Genomic DNA, 16,040 nt, shown 5'->3' with positions numbered 1-16,040 from the left:
GGGTGAGGGGAAGGCTGAAGAAGAAAGAAGAGGAATGAAAATAAATGCCTTTCAAGTGAGCTATCTGAACAATGGGTTTTGCTTTGCTCATCTGCCAAGACTCACCCCAATTCAGATCTTCCATAGGGACAAGATGAGCCAGTGATGGGGCATTTGCTCTGTGGGCTATGTGGGGACCAGGCTCCAACTGGGAGCACAAGTCTAGTACACTGCCCACGCCAGCCCCCTGCCCTGAAGCAAATCAAGGAATAAGCCAATTCACCACAGATAGAATCATTCCATTGTTTTTTCTCAATAGCTAAGTGCTGTGTGCTTTGGGGTCACATGTCATGAGTTTGGAGTATGTGGGTATTGCAACATAAGCCTTCACCATTCTAAACAGCTTCCACTCACAGGGAGGAGAGTCCAGGCCACTATATCCATGTCTAAGAGTTAGGGTTGTGAGCTCATTCTCTCATCTATACTATGTGCTCATGGTCTCTCTCAACAAACTGGCACTAACATCAGATACATATTTTGTCCCCTTTAGCTGGAACGCAAGCTCCTTGAGAGAAGACATTATGCCACCTGCTTTGGGGTGGGGGAGGCCTGCTCTGAAAAAAATGAAAAGATTGAGCTCAAGTGTTAATTTAATTGTTTAGTTTTAAATTGATAAGGAGTCACAGGTGCTAGTAAAAAGCTCTGAGCTGCTGTTGCACAAGATCCCAACTCCTACACTGTGATCAGAATGAACAAACATGTAGGATTCGTGCTCTGTTAATCGTGCTGTTAAGAAATGATGTTTGGATAATAAAGTAGCTGGCATTTATTGAGTGCTTACTACATACCAGGCACTGAGATAAGCATTTGATATGCAGTATCTGATTTGGTTCTCCCACAGTATGTTATCCCCAGATTAAAAGGGAGGTAACGGAGGTGCAGCCAGACAGAGAGGTGATAGAATCCCAATGTGGCAGAGGTGGACCTGAATCTAGGGCTCTCGTAACAGGAAGCGTCAGAAGTTTCTTTTATATAAAAAGGATGGTTTTGCTATGGATTCACAGTAGATGAAAAAAGTTGCTTTTCGTAAAATATGTTTGCATTTTAGGACTCTGATTTCTTGGCAGCAATCAAGGCAAAAAAGGAAAGTCTTAATACACAGAGTGGGTCTTGAGATGGTCATGTACAGAAACTGCTCAGTTTCTTTTATTTCTTCCTTTGAGCCCACTTGAATTACCTGAATTGCAGGAAGCAGAAACATGGAGATTAGACATCAAGAAGATTAGAGCCCACCCTTGTGCGGGCCTCCTCTTTCAGGCTCTATTTCCTGTTAATAAGGGCTAACTTGCGAGTCCTTCTCCAGCCCTCTCTTCTTGCCCCTGTCTTCTTTGCTCCAGTGGAGACGGTATGTGGGTGACTCTGCCTGCATGCCATACCAAGTAGGAGAAACCGAGGCTCGGATTGTTCAGGTGCTGACTGATGAGTCCTCCCAGTGAGGAGCAGTGATTGCACTTTTTGTAAAAGTGGGTTAACTTCAAGTCATGGGGAAAAAAAAAAAGAAATTTTCAGGGCAAGTGAGATCTTCCTTAGTAAGGCCCTCGGGGTTTCCTGGGATGGGTCCTCATTTAGTCCCTTGTGTCCTCTCCGTGATCCACACTAGCCACATTCTGCCTCACTGCTTTCCACGTCAGATGTCTCCTCGGCCCCACTTTGCTTTGCCCTCCTCCTGGCTGAGGGGTGGGGAGTCCTCCCCATATCTCCATTTCCTCTCCTTGTTTCTTCGGGTGCTTTCTCCCTTGCACCTTCAGCCTCTGAAGGAGGATGAGGAAAAAAACCAGAGGGGCAGCTGCTCCTCAGAGTGACCTGACAGCTTCAGTCTCCCAGACCAGTAATGAAAGAAAAGCTGGTCATCACTTTAGAAATGATTGATGGAGATTGGCTGGAGGAATGAAGGACAAGACCACAGCGTATTTTTAGCATCTGCTGTTTGTGGTAACATAAGTGAAAACTGCTGGACCCTGTCCCTCCCGCTGAATGGCTGGTATTGAGGAGCGTGTGCCCACTCCCTGCCAGCCTCTCCTCACGGAACTCCCTTTTTATGAGGTGGGTGTCTGGCTCCTTGGCACCAGGCTGCCCCACCACAATTCTCCTTTCTTGCTGGGCACTGATGCCCAGCTGCAAGAGTCCACGGACAGCTCAGCATGGGGTGCAGGTACTGATGGGACGAGGCTGGCTGTAAGCTTGTCAGGGTGTTACCAAATTGTGAGGCAAAGTCTGCAGGGCAGGGGCTCTGTCTGGATGCTCTCAGCCTTCTGGCATGAGCCAGCACTCAGACACGAAGGAACCATGGTAGTGAGGGCAATGGCTGGTTTCCCATTCAGAGAGGTTCTGCTGGTGCCTGGCTCTGCAGTGGGAAGCCAAAACCCTGGTCATTGCTGCTTTGGGTCCTTTGAGCTACAAACCATGAGAGGCTCCATTATCCTGACAGGTGGTTCTGCCAACTGTTGCTCTGGAGCTGGAGCTAACCTTTGAAAGATGGGAACCCCCTGGAAAGGTATGGATGGGCTGTATAAGGCCCCGGGGGGTTCTCCTCATGCCTTCTGGAGTGCAAACAATATTGGAATTCCAGACTCCAAAAATAGCACTGATTTTCTGGTGACTTTAGGCAAGTAATTATCTTGCAAGACTTTTAAAAATGTTTTTATTCATGCACTATAGTTATACATCTAGTGGGATTCATTTTGACGAATTCATCAAAGCATATAACAAAATGTGCTCCATTTCAATCTCCAGTACTTCCCCTTGCCCTCCCCTCCCCCTTATCCCTGATCCCCTTTTCTCCATTCTACTAATCTTCCTTCTATTTATTTATGGTTAAATATAAAAGTGAAATTCATTGTGATATATTCATATATGCACATAGCATAATTTGGTCAACCTCATTCCCCAATTCTTTCCCATCCCTTCACCTCCTCCCTCCTCTCTGGTCCTCTGCCTCTACTTTACTGGTCTCCCTTCTATTTTTTTTTTTTTTTTGAGATCCCCATTTTTATTACTTTTACCTCTCTCACTTTCATATGTAAGAGAAAACATTCAACACTTGACTTTCTAAGTCTGGCTTATCTCACTTAGCATGAGGTTCTCCAGTTTTATTAATTTATCAGAAAATAACATAATTTCATTTTTCCTTACTTTATTTTTTTAACTTTTCAAGTATAATTTAGAATCTAGAATGTACAGTAACAGTAATCACAGGTCTGCATGGGTGAACAAAAAAACAAAGGATAGCCTTAAATCTCTTATATGTTTAGGAAACAGTGTTAATGATCAGAAATATACTTAGTAAAAGTAAACATATATAAGACAGATCTTCAAATCACAGTGTAGCCCTTCTGTGTCAGATACAATATGTGAAAGAGAGCACTTATTGGTTGTCTTGTCAGTAAACTTACATGGACTTTCATTTTATAAACTTTTACGTAACACTTAGACAAGGCTTAGATAGATAGTTCTCAGAGATGCATACATATACTTAGTTACATATATTTTGGATGTCAACAATATTGTTATAACCTAAATAACAGTTGTTTGTTTAGATAGTTACAAAGTAATCATTTAATACTTTAAAACAGGTACAAACACTAATTCCTTTGAGATTTAGTCATAATTTCATTCTTCTTTGTGGCTGAGTAGAACTCCATTGTGTATATATACCACATTTAAAAAAAAAATCCATCTGTCTGCCAATGAGCACATAGACTGGTTCTATAACTGGGCTATTATGAATTGTATGTGTGCTTTAAACATTGCTGTGCATGTATCACTATAGTATTTTAGTTCCTTCAGATAAATATCAAGGAATGGGTCATGTGGTGTTTCCATTCCTCGTCTTTTGAGGAATCTTCACACAGCTTTTCAGAGTGATTATACTAATTTGCCATTTACCAACAATGTGTACGTGGACCCTTTCCCCCACATCCTTTGCAGCCACCATTGCTATTTGTATTCTTGATGTTTGCCATTCTAAGTAGGGTGCAATGAGTTCCTAGTGTAGTTTTGATTTGTATCTCTTTGATTGCTAAAGATGTTGAATATTTTTTCACATATTTGTTGGCCATTCTGTTTATTCTTTTGAGAAATGTATATTTAGATTTTTGGCCCATTTATTGATTAATTTATTTGGTGTTTTTTTGAGATTTTATTTATTCTTGATATTAATCCCCTGTCAGAAGAGTAGTTTAGCAAAAATTTTCTCCTATTCTGTAGGATTCCTTTTTATACTCTTCATTGTTTTCTTTGTTGAGCAGAAGCTTTCTAATTTGATGCCATCTCACTTATTGATTCTCGGTTTTATTTCTTGAACTTTAGGAGGGTTGTTATGGAAGTTGATGCCTGCACCAATATGTTGGAGTGTTGACCCTGTGTTTTCTTCTAGTAGTTTCAGTGTTTCTGGTTCAATTCTTAGGTCTTTAAGACAGTTTGAGTTGATTTTTGTGCAGGAAGACAGATAAGAATCTAGTTTAGTTCTTGTACATTGAATATCCAGTTTTCCCAGCACCATTTGTTAAAAAGGTTATCTTTCTTCCAATGTATGTTTTTGACACCTTTGTCAAGGGTCAATGATTATTCTGTGTGAATTTGTCTTTGTGTCTTCTATTTGTTCCATTGCACTATGTGTATTTTTTATGTCAGTACAATGCTGGTTTTGTTACTATATCTCTGTAATATAATTCAAGTTAGGTATTGTGATGTCTCTAGCCTCACTCTTATTGGTCAGGATTGTTTTGGCTATCTTGGGTATTTTATTCTTCTGTATAAATTTTAGGGCTCTTTTCTCTGGTTCAGTGAAGAATGTCTTTGGTATTTAATGGGGATTGCATTGAATCTGTAGATTGCTTTTGGTAATATGGCCATTTTGATGACAATAAGTCTGCCTATCCGTGAACATAGTATGTCTTTTCATCCTCTAAGGCCTTCTTTCTTTCTTCAGTGTTTCTTAATTTTCATTGTAAAGGTCTTTCACTTCACTAGTTAGATTTATTTCTAAGTTTGTCTTTTTTTTTTTGAGAATTGAGTAGTATTCTTGATTTCTTTCTCAGCCAAATCATTATAGGAGTGTAAGAAAGTGATTGATTTATGTATGTTGATCTTGGTATCCTCACAGGATTTATTTTCTTAATTATACTTATGATTAGTAATTCTTGTCCTACTAAATTCACTAGAAGATTTTTGGTGAAAATATATTAAAAAGTACTTTGAAACTATTGAAACCATAACATTACCCAAGGGTGGCAGAAGGGTGACGTCAGGAGTGGTCTGGCCCCATTTTTCTTTATTTCTGACCAATCTTGACTTCTATCAAAACTCTGCTCACCAAACCAGCCAGGAGAGGCTCTTGCATCATGGTGTGATGTCATCAGGCTCTGTGAAGGATGTAATTTGCTCACATTGAGAACATATCTGCAAGGGAGGTGTTTATTTCCAATTCCTTCAGGATTCGTGTGAATGAGAAATGGTGCCACAGGCTGCTTTTCTCGTGAAATGTGGAGGGCCTCTTTAATTGGAATAAAGCCTTGAGTCAAAGGACTTTCACTGCAGCTACAAATCCCTAATCTGAAGCCTCAAGGGGCTTTTAAAAAGGCTCTCAGCAGCTCCACTGGATGTTGCAAATTCCATAAAGCAAGATCAACACCCTAGGGTGCTCTCAGAACTAATTTAATCTTATTTTACATGCAACTTTAATGAACTCTATTTTCTCAATTTTCAGCTCTTTGTTACTAAAAGCATGATTCACAGACTAGTGGTTTTAGCATCACCTGGGAATTTGTTAGATGGTGAAATTTTTCCTTTAAAATGATTTAGTACATGAATATTGATCTTAAAGGGGTTATTTCAGTCATCTGGGTACTATATGGAAAACCATGTTCCCCAATAAAAAGATGAGTGACATATAATTGGAAAACTCAGTTCAGATTTTGCTTCTTAAACATTTATGAGAGTAAAATATAATACCAGAGATTTATTCTAAGAAGCAACTGAAAACTCAGCCGGTACACCAGAAATCTCATGGCTGTTCAGAGTTAAGTAAAAATGTTGGTGTTTTCTGGTATTAACTTTTCACGTTTTTATTTACTAGACATTGCAACTGTTCAAAGTCACTAAAGCAGGAAAATGGATCTGAAACTGAAAGGAGCTTTAATTAACCAGAAAGATGCATGCCCTGCTCTGAATAAGTGAGAGTGGAAGGTGCTGAATTCCAACTAGTGTCCTTAAAACTTCTGCTGGGAGTCATGCTGGGACCCGACCAGTTCATGAGTGGCAGAGAAGGAGCTGAGGTCCATCAGAGAACCAAGGCTAGGGAGAGACTGACACCAACAAGGTCAGCTGCCTGGCTGGATCACCAACCTAAAAAGCATATGCAGGAGAGGTAGAAAGGCACAAAGCAGCAGATGGGGATGCAGAAGGGAGTCAGGTGTGGGTGAAAGCTTAGCAGACTTTTATGGAATGTTCTAGCACAGTCCAAGAAAGAGATTTAAGGGCTCCAACCCAGATCAGACGAATTCAGGTATCCTTTTCCTTCTTCCTACAGTTGCTCCTGTGCATCACAATTGAGTACAACTTTGTTGCCATGATGATATAAGCAAAATCTATCAATAAATCAATATCTAGAGTTTAGAAATAATCAGCTTCCTGATACCAATTTTATCACATAAAGCATAGGTAAACCAAACTGGGCTTTAAAATTCATTTGACAAAAATTAGGTATTTTCCATTCACTTTAGAGATATTTGTAGATTGCTATGGCTGTAGTGGCAACAGATAAATAACACATCATCACAGGGTAGAATTAATTACCTGAAATAATTTCAAAGCTGTAGGTGAAAGATCCTGTCTTTAGCAATGGTGTTGTTTTCTCAGATCAGCAGACCTGTAGACTTTGGCATCTTCACAGACTTTTGACTCACCTGTGTTATGTGTATGGCTACTGTGGCCACTATGCCCAATCCCTGTCACTACACTCCTGCATTTGAGCAACAGTTTTAGAGTAGGCCTTCTTAATTTTCTTCCAACCTATTTTGTACAGTGGTCAGTTGCTGTACCACTATGCATTGTCTACACCATGGTTAATTGTACTGGGGAGTATATCTTATTACACACCACTGGTTTATTGTGTTAGTCTTAATTAACCATCTAGACTACAGCATCATCTAGAGAATAGAAACCAGATCTGTCATATTTTTATCTTCTATAACTTTAGCAAAATAACTGATATGTTTCTTCCAGCAAGAAGTCTTCCAGGCCTTAGAGAAGGGCTAGATTATTCTCTCTATACAGCTGTGACATCTGCTGTATCCTGCTTCCAGTATAAGTGCATTACAAGTGTCTCTTTCGTTATTTTCAAAACAATTATCTTTTATTTTTATTTTTTTTAAATTTGTCTAGTTAGTTATACATGACAACAGACTGCATTAAATGTTTGTTTCTTTTTGTATCACTATAGACTATAGACTAATGAAAGCAGGGTCCACATGAGAATGATTCATCACTGACCCTCCCGTACTTAGTCCAAGTCTTGATTTATAGAATATACTCAATAAATATTTTTAAAATTGATTAGTTAATCATTTTAAAATGCATCTGGATGTAAGATAGTGAAGAAGATTGAAGTGAGTGGACCAAACATCATTCGTAGCACCAAAACATTTTGATTGACGTGGCTTCAGCTAATAGATCAATAATATTTAAACATTATAATGAACCAGACAACTAGCATTTTATTGGGTCTGCAACCAGGTGATTTTCAAGTTATTTTCCATAAGTGCTTACTTGTCTATAAAACTCCAGGTCCTGAGTGCAAAGGGCAACTTTTTTTTTTTTTTAACTTCTACACATCTCCCACAGTTCCTACCCCAGCAACTTTGTTTTCATTTGATGTCATTAAGTGCAGTTTGAAAAGAGCTTGTGTTCTAATATATCTGCCTGGTTCTAAACATCTGTTGCTCCATAACAAGCGTGGCATTCATTTTAATGGCTCTGGTGCACACTGGTAAACAGAGCCTTGGCAGGCCTTTCATAAGGGAGACTGTGTTTGCTTCCTTCATTAATTACTAATGGGGCATTAAGACATGCATTCACCTTTGAGCCAAGTTGGATAATTCCTGGCACCTAATGCTAGGGTGCTTTCAAAAGTTGAAACAAGTATTGACACAGCAGAGAGCATGCCCTATAGCAAGCACAGTGGCAGTGCCAAGATTATACAAAGCTTCAAATATATCAATACCAAGTATACTGATATGTCTGCTTAATCCTTGCAACTTTTGAGTTAATGTGGAATAATAATTACATATGTCCAGAGTACCTCTGCAAGCAGCTACCACAGCATGAATTGGATCAACCATCAGAAAGACACAGAAAGGTTAAAATAAAGAGATGACAAACCAATGGAATAAAAAGTAGCAGGCTAATAGGGAAAATATGAATGAAAGTATGCTTTATGAATTAATTTTTATTTAATAGCCAATTACTAATGTAGTTAAAATGAAGAATTTATATCCTTGGACATGCCAACTAACATAGCATCAAAGTGATAAAATGAAAACAGTAATAAGAGATTGGCAGATAAATAGTAGTATTCGTAGATTTTAACATATTGCCATCAGATTATGATAAAATATAAGGAAAGAACATAAAGAATACACTTAAAATGTTGAATAATTCACTATTTTTTGACATTTATAAGTTATATAAAATACCTTATTCTAGCACATGGAAAATATACAAAAATATAATATAGTAGTCTGCAAAACAAATACATTTTTTCAAATGTAAAAATTCTGCAGGCTGCCCACTCTCATTGCAAAGCAATGAAATATAAACATGAATGATATCAACAACCCAGATGATTGGTGGTTTATAAATTTGAGAGCTAGGAGGAATTACTGGAGATAAGATTGCCTTTTTAAAGTTAAACCTCAAATCAAACATAATAAATGGAGATTGAATGATGAAAGTAACTTTATAGAGATAGTATGACTCCCAAGACATGGAGCCAGACATGATCTTACTGAATATGTTTACATTCCCAAAGAAAGAAATGTGTCAATCCAAAGTAGAGTTGGTTGAGCCCAAAATAACAAGAGCAAGCTACTGCGTTTATCCAAGGAGAAAGAGAAGTCCATCCAGCTGAACTCAGGTAATCTGGCCAGTTGGCAAGATTATCTTGTGGAGGTGGAAGGTGTAGCTCTAATTTCAGGCTTGCCAAGTCATCTTTTGATTCTGAGTCGTGGTCCCTTGTATGAGTCTGTGTCCAGGGTACTGTACACTAAAGCAGCTGTGAGGGGTTCCTGGGCCTAAATAAAACTGAGAAATATGAAGTTCTTTCAAGAAATGGTCTGCTCTCTGATGGAAAAGGAAACTTCCTGAAACTTATAAAACGTTAGGGCTACAAGAAAGTGTCCAGAAATTGATATGCATTTGCACATATACAGTAAAGCAAGTTATGCAATCAGTGTAAGTTGTTCTTATTCTCTGCTGGGCCCTGGGTTCTGAGAAGGTTTTGGTATGAAGCACTTAGAAGTTTGTGGGAGGCATAAAATAAATGGGAAATGACAGAATTTTTTTTTAAACAAATGCTGGTGGGATAATAGGTTAACTGTTTTACATACACCAAAATAAATAACATATGTATTAAAGAGTCAATTTAAAAAATAGAAAAGCTAAAAGCAATATCCCAATGTTGGTAGTACCTCTGGAGGGACAACAACTTTGCAAGTTTAGAAGCACAAGAAGAAATCACAAAGGAGAATAAAAACAAGTCTGACTAAACAAATATTAAAAACTTATGTTGGTAAAGTATTGTAATAATGACTAGAATTCAAAGTCAGACAACATGGGAAAATATTTGCCAAAGCTGTGATGGCCAAAGGCCTGATATCTTTATCATGTAGAATGCTTGAACAAATTGATAAGATAAACATTTTAATTCCAAGACCATAAACAGACAAGTCATAAATAAGAAATCAAAACTAGCAGATAAACATGGCAAATATTTGACTGAGCTGAAAAAATCAAAAGACATTTAAATTTTTCTAAATTAAAATTAGCAGAGGAAGTTTAAAAAATTATTTTTATAAATCCCAATGGTTAGTAAGGATGTTCTAAAATGGTATTCTCATTTTTTGTTGATGAATTTCATTAATTAGTACCTCTTTTTTTGGAAAACATTTGGCATTACAATATCATGAGCCATAAAAATGTTTATAGCCTTTGACCCGGTAATTAGACTTCTGGGAATTTATCCTGAGGAAAATTAATCCAAAATATGGAAAAAATTAAATGCCTAAAACAAACCGGGAAACACTAAATGTCTCACAATAAGGGAATAGTTAATACGTCATGGTACAGCGATTGGATAAAAAAAACTACATAGTCATTCATAATTACAGGAATAGAACCCAGGCAGACAACGGAAGGGTGCTTGTGCTTTAACATGAAATAAAAATGAGTAAAGCTTTATGTGTAAAAAGACATGCTGAGGAGGAAACGAAAGATCAGAATAAATACCTCAAAATTTAAGTGGATGGAGCCAGAATGGCAGGATGAGAGGTGACTTTTTCTTCACCTATTTTCTCATAATCTTCTTTCAGTAACCTCCTTCCTTTCTGCCCCTACCCTCAACCCGATCCATGCCCAGCTTCCAGAGTCCTTCCCATAAGTGCCATGCAAATGCAAACTCATCCAAGAAGCCCTCCCATCTCGCCAGCCAAGTGAAACTCTCCCTTTCCACACTCCATAGTGCTGTATTGCTGTATTCACATTTCTATCATAGCTCATGTGTAATCTGTCTTATGCTGAAATTATATATATACATATATATATATATATATATATATATATATATATATATGAATGATATAAATATAAAATCTGTTTCTGCACCTAAATTTCTAAACATCTAAACTTCCCTCTAGGGCAGGAACTGTTTTATTTTTCTTTCCCCACAGCATAGAATACAGCATCTTGCCTGTATGATATGCCTGAATTAATAGTAGCTAAAAATGAATTTAATTGCACTGCAGTGAACCTCTGATTCCTTTGCAGGTGGAGCTCATGAAGGCCTGCAGCACTTGGGTCCTTTTGGCAACATCCCCAACATTGTGGCAGAGTTGACTGGTGACAACATTCCTAAGGACTTCAGTGAAGATCAAGGCTATCCAGACCCCCCAAACCCCTGTCCCGTTGGAAAAACAGGTAATGGACATACCCTTGGGTTCCCATGGAAAGTAGAGGCTTGGGGAGGAAACTGGAAATTCTAACACCATCTACAATACAGGCTCTCCCTGAGATGAATTGCTCCTTTTATCATTTAAGTTGAGGCCTTGTCTTCCCTGGGGCACAGAGCTTCCATCTTGGGATGGAACAACCAAAGTAGTTGAATGTGTCTGAGCAAAATGGAGCTGATGCCTGGGATGGCAGGAAAACCTGAATCACAGCCTGGCTTCAACCACTTCATCTCTCTGTTATTTGCCTCCAGGGCTTTGGGTGGGTAGGAAGAAAGACCAGTCTGAGTTTGGAGAAGAGCCAGCCATGTCTCCAAGGGTCTGGGTTAATTGATTAGCTATATTGTGTGCTTCTGGGACCAGCAGCATGATCATCACCTGGGATCTTATAAGAAATGCAAATTCTCAGGCCCTACCCCAGACTTATTAACTCAGAGACTCTGGGGCTGGAGCCTTATGATCGTGGCGTACACTGGAGTTTGAGACCTGCTTTATAAGAGAATGGGAAGGGACCTACAGTTTGAGCCAAGAGGTCCGAGTTCTAATGTCAATTACAGCATGTCATTCACTTCCTTAAGTCTCTCCATTTGTGAAAGGATGACACAGCCAAAGCCTTAAAGAATCATATAGTATAGACAGGGGATGTGGCTCAGTGGCAGAGCACTTGCCTAACAAGCACAGAGGCCCTGGATTTGATCCCTAGGGCAGCAAAATAAATAAAGAAGCATACAATGTAGTTGTAAGTTATCTTGACAAAAGGAAGATAAACACCCATGTAATCAAGCACTAGTTATGTATATCTAGGACTCTGAGAGAAGAGCATTCAAAGTGAGCAGATAGAGGTGGATAAAACCCCAACTCCAGACTTCTTGTCAGGGATTATCTGCCACTGACTTTGCTATCCTTCCATTAAGATAACATATTCCACACCATTTGTTCAATCACAGTTTGCAGCTTAAAGGGAAATCACTTGCTAAGTGTCACCATTATTTGTGAGAAATTGCTTGAGATCTGCCTCACAGAGAATCATGCACAGCACAGCACAGCACGGGTGAGCAGCCCAAGAGGGAAACCTCTACTCCCTCTCCCCTGCCTGCTCACCTCTGAGCCATAGGCCAAGAGCAGCAGGGCTCCAGCCTCAAGGGTAGAATGTGGATTCTGAGGCACATTTTCAGGCCCCAGATCTTCCCAGAGCAGGTCTCTATCTCTGTATCTCAGTCTCTGCCTATTCACAGGTACTTGAGAAACAATTATGAAAAGGGTGTCAAGCTGCCACCTGCAGACCACCTGAGCTCTCTGTTTGCTCCCCTTCCCTACATGTTAATTGCCATAGATAAAGACGTTAGAAATAGCTCAGTGCAGAGAGGTCTGTCCCAGTACAGGTGCACTACGCATTTATTCAGAATGTGACTTTCATACCAGCTTCGTGCTGCTAGAGCTGAGAAACTGCATGCTTAAAATTGCTAGAAGGCTTACAATCTGTCCTAGAAGCTAGACAACCTGGCAAATTTTAAGTAGACCCCTTTCAGTATTGACTTTTGAAAAGGAATCTTCTTTCCTCTTCTAACCCCGAACAAAATTCAGCCCCTCCCCTGTCCCCTTCTTTTTTTATTTTAAAGAGAGAGCGAAAGAGAGAGAGAGAGAGAGAGAGAGAGAGAGAGAGAGAGAGAATTTTTTAATGTCTATTTTTTTAGTTTTCGGTGGACACACATCTTTATTTTTTTATTTTTATGTGGTGCTGAGGATCCAACCCAGCGTCCTGTGCATGCCAGGCAAATGCACTACCGCTTGAGCCACATCCCCAGCCCCCCAGCCCCCTTTTTAAAGCCGTTGTCTAAAGTCCAGTAGAGATTGAAAAAATAATTCACTTTAAGAACATCATGCCTAGTAATGTTAGAGTGTAGGAAAAAGCAGCAGCCAGGAGAGATAAACTCTTAAAAATTTTATTTGAATGGAGGAGATGCTTTATTTGGAAGAGCAATCACAGAATGAACTGCCATTTAAAGGGAGATGGTGGGAGAGGGAACTAAAACATATTACAAAACTATTATGTGCTTGGTGTTCCATAAGTGATCAATAAATGATCATCCTCACAGCAACTCTGTAAGGTAAGAAGTTGATTACTTGTACCTCACAAATGAATACATAGACTTAGAGAGGCTAGGTTGACTTTCCCAAGGAACTAAACCCATCCGGGTCTTATGAGCTGGGATTTGATCCTTGAGCTCTGATCTGACGGACTCTAAATTGTCAGCCATTCCTACTGTACTCACAACCCAGCACTGTCTGAGGATTGTCGCTGCTATTGTAGGCCATACTTTCTCAAAGATGCTAAAGCGTTTCTAAAGAGCTCACTCAAGACAAAACAGTGAGTCATGGTGAATGAAAGTGTATTAGTTAAGGAAATATTTAGTTCTATAAAAGATTAAAAAATGTTAGTGACTCAACATAATAGAAATTTATTTCTCACTCATGTGAAGTTCTGCCAGAGGAGGGTGAGGGTGTGGTGGGGGTGGATGGTTCAGCACCCCAGACGGCCATCTTTACACTTGACACCCACAATTGCCCTGTTCAGCAACATGCAGTGTGCAGACCCACAGATGGTGGGAGGACCGGATAGGGCATTGCAGGAGGTTCTTATGGGCCAGGTCTGGAAGTGGAATATATCACTTCTGCCCATATTCTATCTATTGGCTCCCAACTCAGGTATATGACTTCACCTGATTGCAAAGCAAGACGAGAAAATTAGCCTAGTTATGTGCTGAGGAGGGAAGGGGAGTCCTTTTGATGAACAGCCAACAGATCTCTGCCATAGGAGTAGAAATGTGGGATACGTAGTTCCCATCCAATAGGGAGACTAGATACCGGGGGAAAGTAACTTAGAATAACTGATGATATAAATAGATTCTGACCTTTGCATGTCTAGATGTTTTTGATGAATTAACTCTTAGGATAACAATAAATGCTGTGGCCCTTCCTCAAAACCTTTGGCTGTTTGCAGTAGATGATGGATGTCTAGAAAACACCCCTGACACTGCAGAGTTCAGTCGGGAATTCCAGTTGCACCAGCACCTTTTTGATCCGGAACACGATTACCCAGGCCTGGGCAAGTGGGTAAGTCGAGTCTCAGCTGCTAGTAGATTTTGTGTTCTGGTACTCCAAAGGTACTGATGGCAGAGATGAGCAATATGGATAGAAGGAAATAAGAAAACTTGTTTAGAAGCGAAATTTTTTTTCAGAAATCTCTGGTTGAGAGGGACTTTAATTGATTATCATTCCAAATCACACTCATGTGTCTAAGAGCAACATATCAAATCCATCCAAAGAGTCAGCAACCAAAACAGATCACATCAGCTATAGTCTCCAGAGGCTGCTTCTTGGATCTTCTCCACAGCCCACATCCTCACACATTTTTGGGCTTCATCAGTATTTCAGGCCACTCACAGAATTTTGTCAAAAGCAAATGATTTTTTTTTAAAAAAGGTGCTTAGAAAACTTGCAAATTTGATCTTTAAACTAAGAGATGATCTCTGCAGAATCAAGAGAAAAAGATGTCCAAGCTTTGAAACAGACATACGTAGCCTTACGGAAAGAGAAATTCCCAATGTATTGTAGCAGTGAGCATGGTTGGTGCCAGTCACCAGTAAGTATGTATTGCTGTCGGTTAAGGGAGTTGTTTATAAACACTTTTGAAAGAGAAATCATGAGCCCTTGGTATCGGGGTGCTAAAAACAAGTCCTGTCAATGTGGCCACACTCCTCTGTTTGCCAGCACCCTTCGCGTACTTTCCAGCTTGATGAGGGATGTGAAGTGGACACACTGCACTTGGACATCAGTGAAGTATTTGACAAGATCATGGATGATCTCACATTGGAAGAGGTGGAGCGATGCAGCCTAGGCAACAGAGGGAGCTTGTTAGAGAATCCATGTCAGGACGGAAGGGGATTTTTACATGGTATCCTGCATGTCTTACCACTACCCCACTCCATATTTTTACCAATATTTGAAGTAAAAATATAGAACATGTACTTATTAGATCCTCAGAGGATGACACTAAGTTGTAAACAATAACTCTGCATGACAGAGTTGGGATTCAAGGAGATCCCAATAGGCTGGAATATTGTGGCACTCACTTGTAAAACTGCACGGGGACCTGTCTAGGTTCCTGTGACTGGGCTGATGCAATCAAATGCCCAAGTCCTGTGAGGACAGAGGGGGAACACTTAACAGGGCCAACTCATATATAATAGTCAAGTGGTCAGTACTTCTGTAGAACAAGGGAATGAATGAGGGTGTGGGCAGATTTCCAAATTGCCTAAGCCCTTCTAAGTCCTCGATTCACTCTCAGCTCATTACTGGCTAATGACTTTGCTTCCTACTTCATTGGGAAGCAAAGTCATTAGCCTTCTGAGAGATTTCAAACCTTAACTCCCTCCCTTCCTTCTGTAGCGTTTTACTAAAAGAAATCCCTCCTGGTTAATGACTGCTTGCATTTCTTCCAGCATCTTGCTTCAACCTTGCATAGAAATAGTTCCCTCTGCTTTCAACATACACACATTTCACAAATTGAAGCAACAAAGCAAAAATACTCCTATGTTAATTTTCTTCTCCAGTTTGCCCTCTTCTCTTCTCTTCTCTTCTCTTCTCTTCTCTTCTCTTCTCTTCTCTTCTCTTCTCTTCTCTTCTCTTCTCTCTCTCTCTCTCTCTCTCTCTCTCTCTCTCTCTCTCTCTCTCTCTCTCTCTCGTTCTGTTAGGGAGAATTGCTTTCTGGAGCCTTCTCCA

The 16,040-nt window shown here is 39.7% G+C and overlaps 1 protein-coding gene across 1 annotated transcript in view; it reads left to right on the top strand.

Annotated features, from left to right (window-relative positions):
• The window catches only part of Scg5 (secretogranin V), a 55,122-nt gene that overhangs the window by 28,974 nt on the left and 10,108 nt on the right, over positions 1 to 16,040 (top strand). Inside the window, exons 3-4 of the mRNA XM_026392732.1 lie at positions 11,080 to 11,229; positions 14,260 to 14,372. Coding sequence (XP_026248517.1) covers positions 11,080 to 11,229; positions 14,260 to 14,372 — 263 coding nt within the window. The remainder of the gene's footprint in view (positions 1 to 11,079; positions 11,230 to 14,259; positions 14,373 to 16,040) is intronic.

This window comes from Urocitellus parryii, chromosome 6, assembly GCF_045843805.1.
Source record: "Urocitellus parryii isolate mUroPar1 chromosome 6, mUroPar1.hap1, whole genome shotgun sequence".
Lineage (NCBI taxonomy): Eukaryota > Metazoa > Chordata > Mammalia > Rodentia > Sciuridae > Urocitellus > Urocitellus parryii.
This window is presented reverse-complemented; position numbering and strand designations above follow the sequence as displayed.